The sequence below is a fragment of the Paroedura picta genome, chromosome 7, assembly GCF_049243985.1.
Source record: "Paroedura picta isolate Pp20150507F chromosome 7, Ppicta_v3.0, whole genome shotgun sequence".
NCBI classification, from domain to species: Eukaryota; Metazoa; Chordata; class Lepidosauria; order Squamata; family Gekkonidae; genus Paroedura; species Paroedura picta.
Genome location: NC_135375.1, coordinates 74,159,714 through 74,179,629, shown reverse-complemented (window position 1 = coordinate 74,179,629; position 19,916 = coordinate 74,159,714). Strand labels below are relative to the sequence as shown.

Below are 19,916 nucleotides of genomic sequence, written 5' to 3'. Positions count from 1 at the left end.
CTTCCCCCAACGGCTCCGCTCACTCCTGCCGCCATCTCCTCCTCTGCTCTGTTGGCGTCTGGGGGTCGGAGCGCCGAAGGAGCCATACAGCGGAGCGCGCATGCGCCCGCTCATACAGGCGAAGCGAGGGGCAGTCAGTCACCCTTTAGCGCATCCTGTCGGCCCGCTGGGGAGGAAAAGGAAGAGCCAGCGATTGGCTCAAGCGCCCGAGGGAAAGGCGGAAGTTGCGTCATAGGGCAGTCTCCGCCAGAAACAGGAAAGGGCTGTCGCCAGGGTGGTTGGAGGAGTGGGTGGCGCGAACGTGCAGCCAACAAGGACCCAACGTGAGTTGTAGGTATGTATTTTTTTGTTGTGTTCCTCCGCAAGTCGTATGCTAAGCTGTTAATATAGGAAATCCTTTGAATACTGTCGAACTAGTTTGTTTAGGCAAAGTGGCGGAATTAGTGGCAATTTCAATTCCTTTTTAAAAATTAAATGATCTAAAAAGCTGTTTAATCAGTTACCTTGGTAAACAATACTGCTAATAGGGCTTCCTATTAAGTGTTAAAACTGGGCTTTTCAGAGAGAAGCATAGCAAAGTTCTAAATAAATATACTAGGCATTAGTTTGGCAAGCTACCCAGAGACCTATATTGTAGAAAATAGTCACATAATTGAGCATTTTCTCTATTTCCTTCTGAATTGACTGGTACAAGTTCCCCTTAAGAGCTTTGATCCTGGCTGTTCAACAATAATCTTTATTAATGGTAATTTAAACCAATACATATAAACGATAGTATAATGTTCTGTCTCCACATATCACATTATGTATGCTGCAAATAAGTTTTAGTTTCAGCAGATATATGTGTTAAGTCTTTTCCTGTCTGGATTTAATGTAGGATTTAAATTCAAAGTTATTGTGGTGTTTAATAGATGCCATTTTTTATGCTGTTCTAATAGTTTAAAAACAGTGTATTTAATGGTTTACAGGAAAAAAGGATATGTCATTTGTTGAATTAGTTTTAAGTTGAAGATTTTACATTGTACCTGTTTATTTAACTAAAGCCTGATAAGTTCTGCAAAATTCAAAAACTTAGCTCACCTGCAGTCTGACCCTAAATTGGGCATAATACACGAAATCAGGCAGCAGTAGCATATTTATTTGGGCCACTGGGGAAGGCACTGGCTAACCACCCCGTATTGAGTCTGCTATGAAAACGCTAGAGGGCGTCACCCCAAGGGTCAGACATGACCTGGTGCTTGCACAGAGGATACCTTTACCTTTTTTTTTTTAGTCCATTGACCTCCTGATGGAAGTCTCATTATATGCATGTTTAGTGAGGCATAAAGCCTACTATGTTCAGATTAGAGTCCATTTTAGAATTTTTGTAACTAGCTTGCAGGAGGGATATCACAGTTGTGTAAGAACCAAGTTTTTATATTCTGAGATAAAGGTCTGGGAACTCATAAGGCTAACTTACTACTTTTTGACCACTTAGTTGATTGTTTTGTTAAGAGGTATTACAACCACTGCTTTTTTTGGTCTAAGTTGAATTATCATTCACTTTCAGAGGCAAGTCTAATAATAATAATGGATCAACATGAATAGTGTGTCTGCAGAAAGCAATCTGAATGTCTCAAAAGAAAGCATTAAAAAGCAAGACTAGGAGGTGACATCAACACAACTCATACACAATCTAAGAAGTGATAGTGTATCATATTAGTACCATAGAGATGATGAAAGTGAACCCATTGTCTTTGCTTTGGGTCACAGTCAGGAGAAAAAGTCACAAATGAACTGCCCTGCCTCAGTTGAATTGGAAGACGTTCCCATGTAATCTCATGGAGCAGCAGTTTTAGAGAACAAGTCATCATATGAATCTACTGGTTCTTCATTCAAGACTAAAGAAACTAAAGCTTTGTTGCAAGGGTATGGGCATCAGTAGTTATCAAAACATGTAGAAATCAAAATGAAAATTAGTGTTCTTTGAAGAGATACAATGGTGCTGGAGTCAGGCTTTTAAAAATGAAATATAGGTTGAAGTGTGTGATGAAATATGGAGCAACTACATGATATATTATGCCAGCTGAGATCTTTAACTCAGTCTACGTCTGGGGTAGTCAAACAGGCCCTCCAGATGTCCACGGACTACAATTCCCATGAAGCCCTGCCCGTGCTAGCAGGAGCTCATGGGAACTGTAGTCCATGGACATCTGGAGAGCCGCAGTTTGACTACCCGTGGTCTACGTTATCTGAACCTTTATTTGCAGACGTGAGATCAATGGTAAGGAGGGAGCGGGCTTTTTTGGTAGTGGTGTCCAGTTTCAACAATACCTTGCCTCTTGAAGCATACATGGTCTGTTGAGGCACCATGCTGCAGGCTGAAGCATTCCTGTTTACCAAGTCCTTAACAGAGTTTTTGTATTGTGTTGTTTTTTGCCTGAAGATTTTTTAAAGATGAGTTTTATATTGCTGTTACATTTAATAATGGTCTTACAGCTGCTGAGACATTTTTATTCTGGAAATATGAATGTTAGTTTTATTGTGTTAGTTGATTTGTTGCTAATTTTTAAATTGTTTTTTTTTTTTTTTACAGTGAGATACCTGGAGCAGGTCTCTCCAGAGAGTGGCATACAAATTCACTAAATAAATAAAATCCCCTTCTGAAGACAATATTAACCATGTTTGTTGCCTCTTGTTTGCTATATCAGCCTTATCAGCTTCTTGTTTCATTGGCTGAAAACGCACCACAGCATGGAAAAAGGTGATGAACTCCTAACAAAATGTAAGGGACTTTTTAGAAAGATGTTCTACAGAATGAATGCAAACCAGGTTAGAAAATTAGTTCTTTATTCAAGGAAATACAGATATGAACTCCTTTTACATCTGTAATTGCTGTGTTTGAAACATATTTCTAAACATGATATGGCCGTGTATAGAAAAGCCTTTACTTGTGTAAGGTTGCAGACCTTCCCATCTGCATACTTGCATGGCAGATTTAATCAGGTCCTACCAGACTGAAAGTTGTGCCCTTGCAGGCAGTCTGTTCTCTCTCTCACCACCACCACCACCAGTGAGACCCCACCCTCAGCCATAGTGCCCACTGGGGTTGTTAGTGCCCCCTTCCTGTGCCTCATCACTGGGGGAGTGACTGAGGTTACAGGCTCTCTGCTGGTGGCTTCCTGCCCTCCTTTCCTCTTTCCTATGACTTGCCTGTTCTCTCTTCTGTCTCCTGCCACCATCTCCCCTCCTTCCCCCTCACCTCCATCGATTAGTTTCTCCCTCTTCTCACCTCCATGGTTTTGGGTGCAGGTTGGTCCCACCTTTGGTGGAGCTAGGGGGGTGTTCAGCAGGCAGGTCCAGACACTTGTTAAACGCTTATTATAATTAAGATTGTAAAAACTCGGAACACTGAGTAGCATACGCTGAAATCTGTTGTCAAGGATCTAAATAACTTTTTGATTATAGGTTTAAAAAAATGAATGCTGCCTTCTCCTTGTGCTATTATGACAACCTTACAGTAGTTGAATCGAACCTATAATAAATATAATAATATAAATATAATATATAGCATCTGACATAATCCAGTTGTGCATGGGGAAAATCTGAGCATGCTCAATCATGGATTGTTTTTTGTTATGGGAATTAAATGTTTTGTGGAAAATGATATTAGACATTTTCTGGTACTTTGTCTTGAGTTTTGATTATAGTTTCATTTTTCCCAGGCATGTCTACAATTCTTCCAAAATGAAGGAAGCAGGGGAAAGAACAATTTTTTGTTAACTAAATTAAAGTAGCGCAACCTTACTTTATGCTTGTAATAGTATAAAACACACTTATAACATTGCCCTGGAGTTTTGATACACAAAATGTAATGTTACGTTAATCCATTATTGTTAGACACCATCTCCCTGGATTTCTCCCTGCATTTGGATGAAAGTTGATTTTATAAATACTTATTCTGGAGCAGGTATAGCTTTGCATGATTTTATTTTTGCAGCAAAAGTTTTTTTTGCAGCAAGAGGGAAACTTCTTTGCCAGTGGTATTCATTGCCATGAAGACTATGGAAAACTGAATTTGAATATTATTATTACTATTTAATTTATATCCCGCCTCCCCCCAGAGGCTTGAGGCATCCCTTTCCCATGCATGCACAAGTTCCTTGTTGGGAACCAAATCCTTGCAATGAATTCTACATTTCCTCATTCCATTTTACTTGTGTTACAAATTTAAATAACTGTCACTATTTGGATTCTTTTATCAGTCACAAGCAGAAGTCTTATTTTTCATGGAGTTCCTAAAACAGATTTTTCTAAGGCGTTTGGTACAGAATATATCAGCTCATTGAAGAACTGAGGCATTTAATTCATATGGTTTTCATGTTTAAACCTGGTTATATTTGAAATTAGTAGAAAGCACAAGGGGGAGCTATTGTGCTTGATCCTCAAGTGGTTTTATATGGCTCGTTGCCTAAAGCCTAATAGACTGCTGAAACAAAGCGATGAAAACCCTTTAATATCCCAGCAATAGTTTGATAATAATAACAGCTCACAACAGTTGCAGACTTGTTCATCCAGTGTTTTCTGGGAGATATTGTAAAGAATGAAAAACCTAGAGTGCAGGAGGCTGCTACAGAATGAGAAGCTTTTGTTGAGTGCAGCTAACCTCAAAGTCATGTCCGACCCATCGCGACCCCATGGACAATGATCCTCCAGGCCTTCCTATACCGTTCCTCGAAGTCCATTTAAGTTTGCACCAACTGCTTCAGTGACTTCAGCCACCTCATTCTCTGTCGTCCCCTTCTTCTTTTGCCCTCAATTGCTCCCATCATTAGGCTCTTCTCCAGGGAGTCCTTCCTTCTCATGAGGTGGCCAAAGTATTTAAGTTTCATCTTCAGGATCTGGCCTTCTAAGGAGCAGTCAGGTCTGATCTCCTCTAAGACTGACCGGTTTGTTCACCTTGCACTCCAAGGGACTCGCAAGAGTCTTCTCCAGCACCAGAGTTCAAAAGCCTCAATTCTTTGACGCTTGGCTTTCCTTATGATCCAACTTTCACAGCCATACATTGCAACTGGGAAGACCATAGCCTTGACTAGATGCACTTTCGTTGTCAGGGTGATGTCTAGATTTGCCGTAGTTTTCCTCCACAGGAGCAAGTATCTTTTAATTTCTTTGCTGCAGTCCCCATCTGTAATGATCTTGGAGCCCAGGAAAATAAAATCTGTCACTACCTCCATTTCTTCCCCATCTATTTGCTAGGAATTGAGAGGGCCCGGATGTCATGATCTTCATTTTCTTGATGCTGAGTTTCAAGCCAACTTTTGCACTCCTTCACCTGCATCAACAGGCTCTTTAGTTCCTCTTCACTTTCTGCCATTAGAGTGGTATCATCTGCATATCTGAGGTTGTTGATATTTCTCTCTGCAGTCTTGATCCCAATTTGTGACTCATCTAACCTCATCAATTTTGAACCAATCAGTGATTCCATGCCCGGTTCTCACTGTTGCTTCTTGACCTGCATATAGGTTTCTCAAGAGACAGATAAGATGCTCTGGTATTCCCATCTCTTTAAGAACTTGCCACAATTTGTTGTGCTCCACACAATCAAAGGCTTTAGCATAATCAATGAAGCAGAAGTAGATGTTCTTCTGGAACTCCCTAGCTCTCTCGACGATCCAGCATATGTTGGCAATTTGATCTCTAGTTCCTCTGCCTCTTTGAAATCCTGCCTGTACTTCTGGAAGTTCTCGGTCCACATATTGCTGAATGGGGTTCAGCTGAAGGGGAAATGGGCAGAAATATCACTTGTGCAAGCTCCCCCATAAGTGGCTAAAGAATATATATAGGGGAGGTTATGATCTGTGAATCCCTTTGATTTAGCTTCTTGCTGCATCTTTTTATTTGGGTCCCCTGATTCTCTGGAAACTAAGGGATGGGCATAAGATCTGTTAACTTTACCCATTCCTGGTTCATAAGATCTAATCCAGAGTGTCTAGAAATATTACGAGAATTTGTAATTATCTAGTTTGGAATACATATTTGCATTTTGCACATTTGTAATATTCATTGTGTGTAATTTCTCCAGTTTGAAATGAAATTCTGCAAAATTTTGCGACCCAAAGCTGCTTCCTACATAAAGTTTTTTTTTATACTGCTATCTTATTAATGAACTCTTCATGGGTTGCTGAGAACCAAGTGATCAGATAACACAAACCAAGCATTCGGTGAATATCATCTCTGCTTTCATAAGATCTCAAATTATTTTTAAAAACATTTTCTGGGAGTGTCTTTAAATCCTTTTCCTGTCACAAAGTGTGTTTTGGGCAGGTCTGTGATCAGATTTCTAAAGCATTCTTCACCAGGGCTGGTGCTGGAAACTGTTGCTCCAGTGAGTGATACAAAAAGAGCATGCATTCATGCAGCACCATCAGTGTACATGTTCTAACATTAGATGTCAGAAGAGGTCTCTCAGAAAATAGGCAGTTTTGTTGCTAAGAGTGAGTCAAGTGATGTTTTCCCTTCACTGCTAGTCACATTTTAATATATCTTTTAAAAACGAATGAATACATTCCCCACCACTGTCCTACAATGCTAGTCCTGAACATCCTGTTCTCTGTTCATTATTTAATATGGGGAATTCAAGTATAAGCAGAGAAGGGTGGAGCTGCAGAGCAGAACAGATACCAGTGATGGAAACACAAACTGATAGGTAAAGTAGAGCTACTTTTTTGGATGTGACCCAGATTGCATCTTTTGTCCACATCCTCCCTGATGATGCATCATCAAAAAACGTGATCAGTAAACTCTCATATTAGTTTGAATATATGATAAGTACAGCAAATTCCCCCAAACCATGAATCACTACCATTTGATACCAATCAACCCCTGGTCTCTGAACATCAATATAGACTTGTTTACGATTCAAGACACTCAGGGACTTTCCAGAAGCCACTAAAGTAAAGGTACTTTTCACAGGCCATAACCCAAGAGAAAAAGTCATGGGGAAGGAAAACCCAATGGTCAATATTTGGACCCAAGCAGTCAATACTTCGATACGGCCAGTTTTTCCATCCATGAAAAAGGAGGGAGAGGTAACCCCTTTGATAACCGGAAAAGAGAAGGATATGTTAGGGATCACGGGATGAGAGAGTTAATGAGGGGAATTGGTCAAGTTTGAGTCAAAAAGTTGGCTTCTTTCCATTGTTTTCATGGACATGCAGAAAGCTCAATATAGTTTAAGAGAGCAGTATATAATCAAAAGGTAGCAGGATCTTGTATGAGGTCAACTTCCACATGTACGTAATTCTCTTCTGTGCTTTCCTAAGAGTGGTATATTTCTAGGAAGTGACCAAAGCCAATGTTGGTGCTTCTCTACCTGCCTAGAGGTAAAAAAAAAAAACCCTGTTCCTGGCTATAGAAATAATCAAGTGTTTGCCGAACCCCAATGACATTTTCCTTCACAGGTATTACAGAACATTGGATAGTAGCGTCAGGGACATCTGAGAGGAGAAATAATCACCTCCATAGTGGTTTCACTGGTTGTTGCTGCTTTTTCAAAAATTATGCTCATTTGTTGATAATTTTCCCTGTCATGAGTAACCTTGGAAGTAATCAGCTGTTTTCAGGCAGAAAGGCAACATGAAAATACTTCCCTGAAATAAGTTCCTTGTGCTTCCATAGAAAATTCTGGTTCTTTCATGTTAATTTTCTCCCTTGTATTGTATAGTACTATATGTATGTCAAAGGGCTGGATCCTGTGACCTGTCAGCAGAAGGTGCTGCTGGTTATGATATTTGCCCTCCAGCCAGCAGTCCTTTCTCGGTCCAAGAAGGCTGACTGCCAGAGATGCATTTCTTTTTCAACAGTGGTAAAGATATCACAGACTTTTCTTCATTGGATTGCCCATTCCAAGGGCCCTTTTGCCACCTTTTCCCTCCTCATTGCAGCCTATAGGATAGGTGACATTCCATTGAAATGCACTTTTGCAAAAAAGCCTTTGTTCATGTCCTGCTGACCTCCATTACAAAAGGTCTACTAGTGAGTAGTCAGCATTGGGCACAGTGGACTGTCCACTCTGGCTTAAAACAGCTGATAAAACAGCACTTGCTGCTATGTGGCTCCATATCATGATGGCTTTCTGAACTGTGTACACTTGAGAAATACCATGATTTCTTAGAAAGGAACAACATGATAACTTCTGTGGAATATTTATTTCGGTACTTCTGCAATAAGCAACATACTGTCAACTGAGTAGCAAGCATTTTTGCATGCTGTTTCTTGGGAAACAGCCTTTGACTAAATGGGCTCCAAACTAGTTTAAGGGAAGTGTTGCTTGAAAATTATATTTATGGCTGTTTTAAAAAATCAGTTTAAGTACAGATCATTATGAAGTTGCTTATGAAAGATGTTCCTTGATGTTCCAATTACTTTTAAGTGACTGATAAGTGACCCAGGATTAGTTCTGTAGTAAATCCTGGATTGGTTCCAGGAGTAACTTTTTACCGATAGACATACAGTGATTTCTGCTGATCCTCCCATTGCAAATTCTGAAGTTCACTTTCTTCTTGCCCCTATCACAAACATACTCTATGGAGAACTCTGTGTTTTTTTCACTGCACGATCATTTGGCTGTTTGAAGTCAGAGACTTGGATGAATTTATCTCTGGTCTGAGTCTCTTTTTTGCTTAAGGCATATATATTCTCATGGACTTTTGGATGGAAGTGGCTTGGCTGCTATCAGAACTCCAGGAGCGCATTTATCAGAGTCTTTTGTGTGGTCTTCCAAAACCTTTTCAGTCCCTGACCAGAAGTGACTACCCATGTATGCAGGTTATTAACTGTCTCAGATCATTCTTCACAAAACCTGAAGCTTCACCAAGCACAGTACACCCCTGAATTTCAGCAATGAGCAGCTGGAGCCTGAGTTCTTGCCCAATGCCATTATATTGCATTACTTTTGGAAAATCGCACTATATCTCCTGTCTATGCCCAGGTGAATCCAGGAGCACAGCAAACACTTTACTAGTCTTTTCATTCTTATAGTTGTTTCTGTTCCAAGCCATCTTCCATCATGGCTGGCACTGAAATTATTGGACTTCCTTGTCAACAAGTATTGTGAGCTTTTCTTCTCTTCCATTCTGTTTCCCTTCCTGAAAGACATGAAACGACTACTGATGAAGGCTCCAGTAGAAAGTGCCAAAGTAGGATGACAGCTGAGAATCAAGAATGACTGTTCAGTAAGTATGACACTTTAAGATTGACAATGACAAAATGGAATTTGTTAAATATTTCCCACTCCTTGGCTCAGTCTACAATCAAAAAGGTAGACTGAGATTGGGCAACCATGAAGAAGCTAGGAAAGATCCTTAAATGAAATGATGTGTCACTGGTGACCAAGATCAAGATAAGTCATACCATAGTATTCCCCATTATCATGTATTAGTGCAAAAGTTGGGCAGAGACAAAATCTGATGGGGGGAAAAAGTTGATTCCCCTGAAATGTGTTGCAGAAGAGTTTTACTGATGCTGTGGACCACCAGAAAGACAAATATCAACTTCCACAAACATAGAAGAGCCTTCACCTTGATTAGATGTTCTGCTTTGTCTTCGGCAGTCCTGGAGGCCAGATACAGAAGAATTTCTCTTGCAGAGAGACTCTGTTACTGTCCTCTAAAAGAAGTCGAGACAATAGAACACATTTTCTTCTGCTGCCCTCTTTATGATCAAGCACGTTCCAAACGTATTTGCCCACTAATAGACATGATGCCACATTAGATCAATGCAGAATGGATTAGAGAACTTCTTGATAAAAGGCCTCAGATCTCTCTGTAGGTGGTGAAATTATGTGTATTTGTGATTCAGAATCACCGGAAGGACAAGAAATATATCAAAAGATCTAGAATTCTGAACTTTTAAGCTTTTAAACTTAATTTTTCTCCCTGATAATTTGTCATATCTTTTAGCGTAATTTTAATCTTGATATATCCATAAATTGTTCCAAATGCTTGAGTATCACAAGCATTTTGGTTCTATCTTTTATGTTTTTGTATTCTGGTTTAAGACCATATAACTGCCTGAACTCTCTCTACAAAATAAAATAATAAATCTGAGGCTTGTTATACTTTGGTCACATGAGAAGATAAGAAAAGGCAATAATGATAAGAAAAGGTGAAGGTAGCAGGAAAAGAGGACAACCAAACATGAGATCACTTGACTCCATCAAGGTAGCCATAGCCCTCAGTTTTCAAGACCCAACCGAGACAGCTGACAGAATGTTTTGGAGGCTGTTAATTGTAGACTCACCTTAAGTCAGAAGTGACTTTATGGCATTTAATGCACACATGTAATTTGTAAGGCGCTACTTGGGTTTGTAGAACTGCTTTGTTTTTAAGTTGGCTCTTGCCAACTTAAGATGGGTACAGAGGAGAGCGACGAGGATGATCTGGGGCCAAGGGACCAAGCCCTATGAAGATAGGTTGAGGGACTTGGGAATGTTCAGCCTGGAGAAAAGGAGGTTGAGAGGGGGCATGATAAGGTAAAGGTAAAGGTATCCCCTGTGCAAGCACCGAGTCATGTCTGACCCTTGGGGTGACGCCCTCTAGCGTTTTCTTGGCAGACTCAATACGGGGTGGTTTGCCAGTGCCTTCCCCAGTCATGACCGTTTACCCCCCAGCAAGCTGGGTACTCATTTTACCGACCTCGGAAGGATGGAAGGCTGAGTCAACCTCGAGCCGGCTGCTGGGATTGAACTCCCAACCTCATGGGCAGACAGATTCAGATATGATAGCCCTCTTTATTTGAAAGGTTGTCACTTGGATGAGGGCAGGATGCTGTTCCCATTGGCTGCAGAGGAGAGGACACACAGTAATGGGTTTAAACTACAAGTACAACGATATAGGCTAGATGTCAGGAAAAAAATTTTCAGTCAGAGTAGTTCAGCAGTAGAATAGGCTGCCTAAGTAGGTGGTGAGCTCCCCCTCACTGGCCGTCTTCAAGCAAAGGTTGGATACACACTTTTCTTGGGTGCTTTAGGATGCTTTGGGCTGATCCTGCGTTGAGCAGGGGGTTGGACTAGATGGCCTGAATGGTCCCTTCCAACTCTATGATTCTATGGGGAAGAAAATGGACTTCATTCCATATGAGCAGTGACTGACAGCAGGTGGGAACCAGCAGGTTTCAGAGACATTGTTAGAAATGGAGGACCCACACTGGTACGTACACACACACACACAGCCGCCTTATACTGAATCTGGCCACAGGTCCATCTAGATCAGTACTGTCTACTGGAGCAGGCCTCAGAGAGAGGTCTTTCATATCACACAACAGTGCAGAGGAGCTTGTTTTAGTGGAGAATCAGCAAGGACACTTAATACTTTCCCACATTCTGCTTTTCCTTTCAAATGTCCCCATGTCAGTCTTGCTTCTGATTTTGCCATCCAGTTGCGGGGAGGGGTCTTGGCTATTAAAAACAGCTGGTATGGGGAAATAATTTGCAAATAAGAACCCCAACCTCTGTAGGAATTCCCAAACTAGAGTTGGCAGCCATGCCTCTTCTATATCCCTCCACCTAGAAAATAGATACCAAGGGGAAGTTTTCTTGGCATGCTTGGTTTCTATATGGAGGGATGTCTTTTTACAGGGGATTGTTCAACCCAGTGATCACTTCCCAACTATTTAAAGTGTCCCAAGACAGATTCAAACAAAATGATTTGGTGACTGTTGGCTTTCATCTGTTAGGAGTCAGAAAATGCTTTCCTCAGGGACTCTATGGAAGCTTCAGTGACATTAGGTGAAGCAGGAAGTGCACAAGCTTGTTTATAGCACACATATCATATGCTCAGGGGGTAGCATCAGGTGTAGTCCTACACCCACATCTAAATAAGTACAACAGAAGCCCAAGCATAGCAATTTCCATCCAAGCGCTGAAACCTGAGAGCTGGCTTCACTTCTCTTTAGGAATGCCCACATCCATTTTTTCAGGGTTTAAGAGTCACTATGCATGCAAGTGGTTAAGCTGATCCATAATCAGAACAAAGCAAAATGATGGTTTCTTTCAAATTCTGGCCATGCTGCAGAGACCGTAGAACTGGTAGCCCATAAACTCTGTAGGTATGGCAGCATTATGCTGCTAGAATGGACTGTGTCCAGATGACAATTAATTACCAGCCACAAAATGAACGGGGGGAAATGTCCTCACAGGATGTACAAAGTAACTTTGGCCACTGGTTCAGCTCCTAGTGATTTTTTGCTGTGCTATCTAACCCCATCCTGGGCATGGAGCAAAGTGACAAATTCAATCCAATGGATTTTGTTGAATAGCAAGTGATCTTCCATCAAAAACAGGGTGACTAACCTGGACTACTCAGTTGGTTGCATTATTTGGAAGGTTGCATTTATTTTGGACCAGATTAAATTTGACCAAAGATAATCTAGAATATTTTTTTTTCTGGGATAGCATTTCTCACATATCAGCCAACCACATAGGGATAATTAGGCATAGAATATTTCCCAACATTGAAGAGGTTGTCTTCTTCTTTTGCAAAACCCTGACATTAATGTCATGTTGCCTTTATTCAGTTCATTGGCTTATTTGTTACTTGCTTCTCCATCACAAATAGCACGTGGAAGGTGCTTCTTTCTTTAGAAAGCCTGAGAAATAGGAGCTTCAAAATGTATCATATGTTTACAATTAAATACACAATCTGCAGTTTGGCGATTCCCACTGATTCCCTCTTCCTGATGCAGATTCCTAGGGTTGCCAGTTCTAGGTTGGGAAATACCTGGAGATTTGAAAGGTGAAGCTTGTGAAAGGCAGTGTTTGGGGAAGGGAAGGACACTGAGAGTCCACTTTCCAGGGCAGCCATTTTCCCCTGGACAACATATCCTTGTTGTCTGGAGATCAGTGGCAGTAGTAGGTTTCCAAATGCCACCTAGATTGTGGCAATCCTAGTTCACTCTCAGGGTATTGGTCAGTGTCCCCTGTCTTCTAGGAACAATGGTTTGTGGAGATCAGTGGGCTGAAGTAGTAGAGTTACTACCAGGTGGTGATTGAAGATCTTCTGGGTTTACAACTGATCTCCAGGTGACAGAGATAAATTCACCTGGAATGTTTCACCTGCTAAAAACCTTGCAGTGCCTGCTGTAACGTTCTACAGAATCAAAGATATTTTACACTGAAATCTTGCTGTTTATATTCAGATCCGAATTAACTCTCCTGTTATATCAGTGGTCCCCAACCTTTTTTCACCAGGGACCGGTGAACACTTGGCAATTTTACTGAGACCCGGGGGGGGGTTGTCTTTTGCCAGGGGACGTCGCCATCTCCTGAGCCCCTGCTCCACTTGCTTTCCCGCTGGCGCCCCTGACTTGCTGCCGCCCACTGGGGGACGCTGCCAGTAGCAGCTGCACAGTGCCAAGCCAAGGGAGAGCCCCAGCCATGGCGGCCGCTGGAGAGCACCAAAGGTGAGCTGGTGGCAGAGTGGCAGGGCAGCCCCTGAGGCAGCAGCCAGGGAGGAGAACGAGTCGTGGCCCGGTACCAACTGATGCATGGACCGGTCCCAGTCCCTGAACCGGGGGTTGGGGACCACTGTGTTACATGGTTTATGAATGCTTTAAAATGGGGTGTCTCACCCACCCCTGGGAGGGGATTTGAGTTTACTCAATGAGGAAGCTTGAAGATCATGCTGGCTTCCTTCTCCATTTCCATTTCTCCATATCAACTCTAGTCAGTACTCTGCCTGTTCTCCTGCCCTTTCCCCTCCATATTTTTTTCTTTTGAACATGATCGTGTTACAACACTAATCTGCAATAGCAAAAGCAATGACTTTCTGGGGGTACTCCAAAAAATTGAAAGTTAACTCCACACACACAGACCCTTTACCCCCTCCAACTAAACACACCATATGGTTTAAGGTGCAACAGCGCACTTTGTAAATTTTGTGTGAGAAAACATCTGTGTGATGGCAAGTAATGTGCTTTGTCTTCCTGTATGCATGATGACTGAGTACACATCAACACAAGACACACACACCCCTTGCTTGGGGGATTTGAGTGCCATGACAAAGTATGGGGAGAATTATAATTTTGGCTGCAGCCAAAGAACTTTATGACAGGGCTGAATTCTGCTTCCTCCTGCTGCCTGTGCCTGAGCCCCAGGAGCCTGCTTGCCCTTTCCCATGGTTGCAGCATCCAAGAGGAGACATGAGAATAAGGCAGCAGGAGGCACATTCCAGCATCTGGCCACACTCAGATGGGCAGATATTTCCTTGGGTCCCCAAGGTGACTCCTGTGTTTCAGTCTGCCCCTGTCCCCAGTGATCCCCCTTGAAGTGGGGGGGGGTGACCTAAAAAGGGAGGGAGGCATTTTCTTTATTTTGATTGCGTTAATGCACTATGCTCAGAACAAAAAAAAAGAGCCCTGATATTACTGCTTGGTCAGAACAGGTTTATCAGTGCTGGGGCGAGCCCAAGGTCACCCAGCTGGCTGCGTGTGGGGCAGGAAAAGGGGAATCAAACCCAGCTTGACATATTAGAAATCAGCGCTCCTAACCACTACACCAAGCTGGCTCCCTGTACTGGCATCTGTATTCAGAATCCAATGCAGTGAGAATGCCCTGGCAAGGCACAACTGAGGAAACGGTCCTGGAGAAAGGACTCTTTGGCATTATACCCCTTTTCAAACCCTGCTTTGCTCCCAAAACCACCAGATATTTTCCAATATGGAGCTGGCAACCATACTGAAGTTGACAGGGGAGCAGCAGGAAATTCTATTTTGCTGGTGGAAAATCTAGTACTGATCCCAGTCAATCCCAGACAAGCAAGCAAGTTTAAATATTTATGATGTTATGTTTTATAATACCATAAATTATGTATGGCATCTTAATTCTTTAAAAAATTATGTTTGCATTAAAGGGGAGTTTGGTATTTCACACTCACCCTGCAAACAAATTGCCCTTTCTGTTCTAAACATATTAAACACTTGAATGTAGATCTGTTCTGCTTGTGGAATAGGGATTTCCTATTTCCCCTTTCCCGCTGTAGCTCCCTGTGCTTTCTGAACTCTCCTGGACAGCACAGAATAGGGCGGTGGTCCCCAATCTTTTTATCAACGGGGACCAGTCAACGCTTGACAATTTTACTGAGGCCCGGGAGGGGGGTAGTCTTATGCCGAGGGACGCCGCCACCTGAGCCCCTGTTCCACTTGCTTTCCCACTGGCGCCCCTGACTTCCAGCTGCCCAATGGGGGGGCCCAGCCATGGTGGCTGCTTGAGAGCACCAAAGGTGAGCTGGCGGCAGAGTAGCAGGGCAGCGCCCAAGGCAGCAGCCAGGGAGGAGGATAAGGCAGAGCCATGGCCCGGTACCGGTCCCCGGGCCAGCGGTTGGGGACCACTGGAATAGGGCACAAGAAATGTGAGCTGAAAAGGACCATCTGTAAAATGTTGGGTCCCCCTTAGTTTAAGAAGAAGTGCCTTCTTGGGCATTTTTAAACCTGTGGTTCCATATATATGTGATCAGGGTTGCCAACTTTGGGTTGGAAAATTCTCGGAGATTGGGGGGGGGGGTTAAGTCTAGAGAGGGTAGGGTTTGGGGAGATGTAGGAGCTCAGTGTGTAGAGTCCGTCATCTAAAGTAGCTATGTTCTCCATGGGAACTGATCTCTGTCATTTGTAATTCTGGGAGATCTTCAGGTAACACTTGGAGGTTTGCAACCCTAGACTACAGTGTGAGTGCTACTGCACATTACACAGGAAATCACTTGAGAAGTTGCTGAAACTCAGTCTGTCCTCATTCCTTGTACTGCTGTCCTATTTAAAACTGGGTCCTAAAGCTCCTTCCAAAACCATTTTGTGTTCAAAGTGCTTCATATTATAGAAATCATCTCAGTGATCTTTACAAGAACTGCTTTCAATAGGCCAGTATTGATGACCTCATATTGTGTAGACTTGGGAGTTGACAGAGCAGTTTGCCGAAGGGCATCTACCTCTAATGTTTGTCACTGAGTGAAGACATAAGGACACAAAGAAACCTCATTTTTTTCTCCTGTCACAAGAACCACCATGTTAATTCACCTTTATGTTCTCTTTAATGCATAAATACAAAAATTCAGGCACACAGTGCAATCACAGAATATTTAAAATATACTTAAGTTACCTTTTAAAGTGCTGAGTAATAATACTGACAAAAAATACCAGAAGCATAGTTCACTTCTCAAGGCCTGCAGCTTCCTGATTTTGTCATTAAAAGAGAAATATGGAAAATGCAGAACTGAAGATAACATCACATGCTTGTTTGAGCTTCTCCACTGGTAAGATCCAAATCTCAGGAGATTTATAGAAAAACAATGAGAATGTAGATTTGTCAAATTAAAGGACTGCTAGTAATTTTCAAAGTGACATCTTCTTTCACCCTTGAAGAGTGGGAAACAGTCCTATGCTTACCTAAAAGTGAAAGAACATAAGAATTACTATTGGGTTTCACATATCTAGCCACACATTTGCATGCAATTTTCAGCTTTCCCAAGAATGTATTAACTTTTCCCCTTCAGAAACAGAGTTGAATTGCAAGACAAGTTTATGATAAAAACAAGAGTGTAATCCGGTGGTTTAATTTAGCTGGAACAATTCTGGTTGCTTGAACCTTGAAATTAATGGCATAGCATTGTGGTAAAAGAGGCTACATTTGTGATTCCTGTGGAATCCCCCTCTTTACTGTATCTGCCTACACATGCTGTTACACAAACGGGGAAAAACATGTGGCTGAATAAATCTTGCAGTTAACAAGACATTCTGTCCCCAAGAGACCTTGTGCTCTGAATCTATTTATTGATCTATCTATTTATTTATTTGGTCACGTGCAATTACTATTACAAAGCTGAAGAAGTCTACCAATGAAGCTAGAGGGATTTCCACACCTGTTAAATATAGTGAAATACTTTACGTAGTCATCATATTCCAGCCCCTCCATATGACATTGGCAATATCCAGGGTCTGGGCAGTAACTGGTTGGCTACATCCTTCATTTTAAGACACTAGTTGGGGAATCGCAGAAAGTGAATTAACCAACCTTAAAAAGTGCTAGCTAAGGGAAAGCAACCAGAAGAGGGAAGGTATGGAGGCTGAAATGCACTTACAGGCGCCTGCCTCATCCCACCCTCACACCCGCCTCCCTCTCCCTTGTTCCCAGGGATGGGAATGTCTTTTTAAAAATGGCTAACATCCTGGAGCAATGAATAGGTGGACAACCGTGTGGTCAATGCCCGAAATAATTTTTTGCCAAAGTTGTTACACAAAGCATACCACTCTAAGCCCCCCCTCCCCCAAAAAAATCAGGAATGAGATTAAGCTTTAAAAGTATCAAGACTCATGATTCCATAAGAGGTGGCGTTAAAAAAAAACTATGCATCTATGATTAGATGCATAGGTGTTTAAATGGAGAAGAATGATTTTTTTAAAGTTAGCGGACATCGTTGGATGTTTAAAGGATGGAGAAAGGGTATTGGTTGCCTGATTGATTGACAGGTGGAAGAGTTGTGTATAAAGTGTGTTGCTCTCTTCCGCGATTTCCAGCAGCAGTTGTAGAGGGTGAGAAGCATGAAAAGGCGGAAGAGAAGAGGGAGACAGCAAAAAGGTGAGGGGCTGGGAGGCGCAATAATATTTAGCAATGCACCATTTAGCTGGCGTGACACTATTTTTACCGATGTTTGGAAATATCCTAGACATTACCTAGGAGTCCAGTTTTGATGATATTAAAGACTCTGAAGACAAGAACTTCTCTCGTTGTTTCATGTTAACCTTTAGCAGGAATATACTAATGCTGTTAACTGCAGCCACACCCTTTTCTCCCCGTTTTCAGCCACACCTTTTTCTCCCCGTTTGTATACATCTTTCCATGTGTATTTCCGCATTGTTATCTTGATCCCCATGCTGTACAGCACCCCACTCTGGACCCTTGATCCTCAGCAATACCATTTTGTGGCTTGAGGGTGTCAGAGAGCTATATTTGGGAGCCAATAAAAATAATTTCTGTTACCTGCTATATTGATATAACTATCCAACCTGCTGTTCAAAAATTAACTAAGTGCATACTAATTATGTTACTTATTAGTCCAAGCAAAGTTACATGCTCCTAAGTCCACTGAACTCAGTGGAGTTAATGAAGGTAATGATGTATTTATCTATTACCTAAAACCATAGAATAATAGAGTTGGAAGGGATCTCTTGGGTCATCTAGTCCAACCCCCTGCACTATGCAGGACACTCCCAACCCTGTCGCTCATCCACTGTAATCCGCCATCCCTTGAACCTTCACAGAATCAGCCTCTCCATCAGATGGTGAACCCACCACCTCCTGAGGAAGCCTGTTCCACTGAGAAACCACTCTAATTCCTAATTCAGCCTCCGGTTGAATGGGAAGGGAGAGGGTCGGGGAAATTAGAAGGATTAATATGTGATCGCCTGCTGCCTATTTGTTGTAAGGGTTGGTTTTATGGGTTTTATTGTATTTTAATGTTTTTGTTGTTGTGAACCACCACAAGACCATTGGAAAAGCGGTGGAATAAAAATCAATCAATAAATAAACTGTTAGGAACTTCTTCTGGGTGTTTAGATGGAATTTCTTTTGAATTAATTTCATCCCATAGGTTCTGGTCCATCCCTCTAGGGCAAGAGAGAACAACTCTGCTCCATCCTCTGCATGGCAGCCTTTTAAGTACTTGAAGATGGCTATCAGATCCTCTCTGTCGTCTCCTCTCCAGCTTAAACAGACCAAGCTCCCCCAACCTTTCCTCATACATCTTGGTCTCCAAGCCCCTCACCATCTTTGTTGCCCTCCTCTGGACATGCTCCAGTTTGTCTACCTCCCTCTTCAACTGTGGTGCCCAAAACTGAACACAGTACTCCCAAGTGAGGCCAAACCAGAGCAGAGTAAAGCAGTACCATCACCTCCCGTGATCTGGACACGATACTCCGTTTGATACAGCCCCAAATCCCACTTGCCTTTTTAGCCACCTCATTTTGTTCTTCCTACATTAGTTACTACTTTCCTTATTCTTAGCAACTGACATTTTAGCTGTACATAGAAAATTGCCAGTTCATCTTACATTTTTTTCTTTATAAGTTGTGTTTTAATATACCATAGCACATGATAATTTTGCAGAACATTAAAGAACATTTTAAATAAAAAATATTTGCAGTGCCTTCTAAGGACTCAGAGAACCTAGGGCAGGAACTCCCAGCTAGGGTTCCCTAAATTATCTGTGAAACATCTGTGAAACATTTCATTCACTGTGTGAACCTAAGCCACCTAATGGAGATGTTATGAGCAGAAAACCTGCTTTAAAGAATCAAATGATAGCCGTTTGGCATAGCAGGATAGGACAGAACCAAATACGTTGTTTCTTACCTTTTTGAAAGCACAGATTTGTGGATGATTTTCTCCTTACTACTTTAAAGACAAACACCACTAGAAAAGATGACACCAGCAAACTAATTGGGATAAAGTAACTAAGCATTTTTTGATACCCAGTAGCTGATTCACCCATATAATCTGTAAACAAGAAAATTCAGTTTATTATTTTACACATAATTTGCCGAATTAAGCCAAAAACTCCTTGATTTAATCCACTTGGGATAAAAGCCAATTTCTACAATCGTTGCTATGGCAGGTGTCCGACATGCTGACAGTGAGCTGTTAGCAGGAATGCAAGAGGTTGCAGGAAGACTAATGATATAGCCAAAATGATGGGTACTGCTATTTGGCCCACTCCTACCAATGCTTTCCCCCCCCCCAACGGACCTTAAGGCTGTGATGAAAATCACTGTTAACAACATTTTTTGTTTACTAGTACCCCTCAGTCACTGTTCTATCCCCTGACTCTAAGCATCAGTTTCATTATATTAATTGAGTTGACAGTGATCAAGTTTGCATTACAGTGGTTTTACAT

At 41.9% G+C, this 19,916-nt stretch overlaps 1 protein-coding gene and 1 long non-coding RNA gene across 11 annotated transcripts in view; one reads left to right on the top strand and one right to left on the bottom strand.

Annotated features, from left to right (window-relative positions):
• The first annotated feature begins 203 nt into the window (after window positions 1-203).
• LOC143841147 (uncharacterized) lies at window positions 204-16,043 on the top strand. Of its 7 annotated transcripts, none has more exons than XR_013232581.1 (4): window positions 204-1,908; window positions 2,576-2,811; window positions 9,136-9,215; window positions 13,287-16,043. It is a non-coding gene; the product is annotated as an uncharacterized LOC143841147 (long non-coding RNA). The 7 variants fall into 7 exon arrangements; XR_013232577.1 differs by lacking the exon at window positions 13,287-16,043 and having other exon boundaries at window positions 204-334; window positions 1,550-1,908; window positions 9,136-13,266; XR_013232582.1 differs by lacking the exon at window positions 13,287-16,043 and adding an exon at window positions 9,489-13,266 and having other exon boundaries at window positions 2,576-2,764.
• The window catches only part of LOC143841142 (programmed cell death 1 ligand 2-like), a 23,339-nt gene continuing 19,462 nt past the window's right edge, over window positions 16,040-19,916 (bottom strand). For all 4 annotated transcript variants that reach the window (XM_077344964.1, XM_077344965.1, XM_077344966.1 and 1 more), the window contains exons 5-6: window positions 19,376-19,519; window positions 16,040-16,413 (exon numbers count right to left, since the gene is read on the bottom strand). In XM_077344964.1, coding sequence (XP_077201079.1) covers window positions 16,334-16,413; window positions 19,376-19,519 — 224 coding nt within the window. In that variant the 3' untranslated portion in view covers window positions 16,040-16,333. The remainder of the gene's footprint in view (window positions 16,414-19,375; window positions 19,520-19,916) is intronic.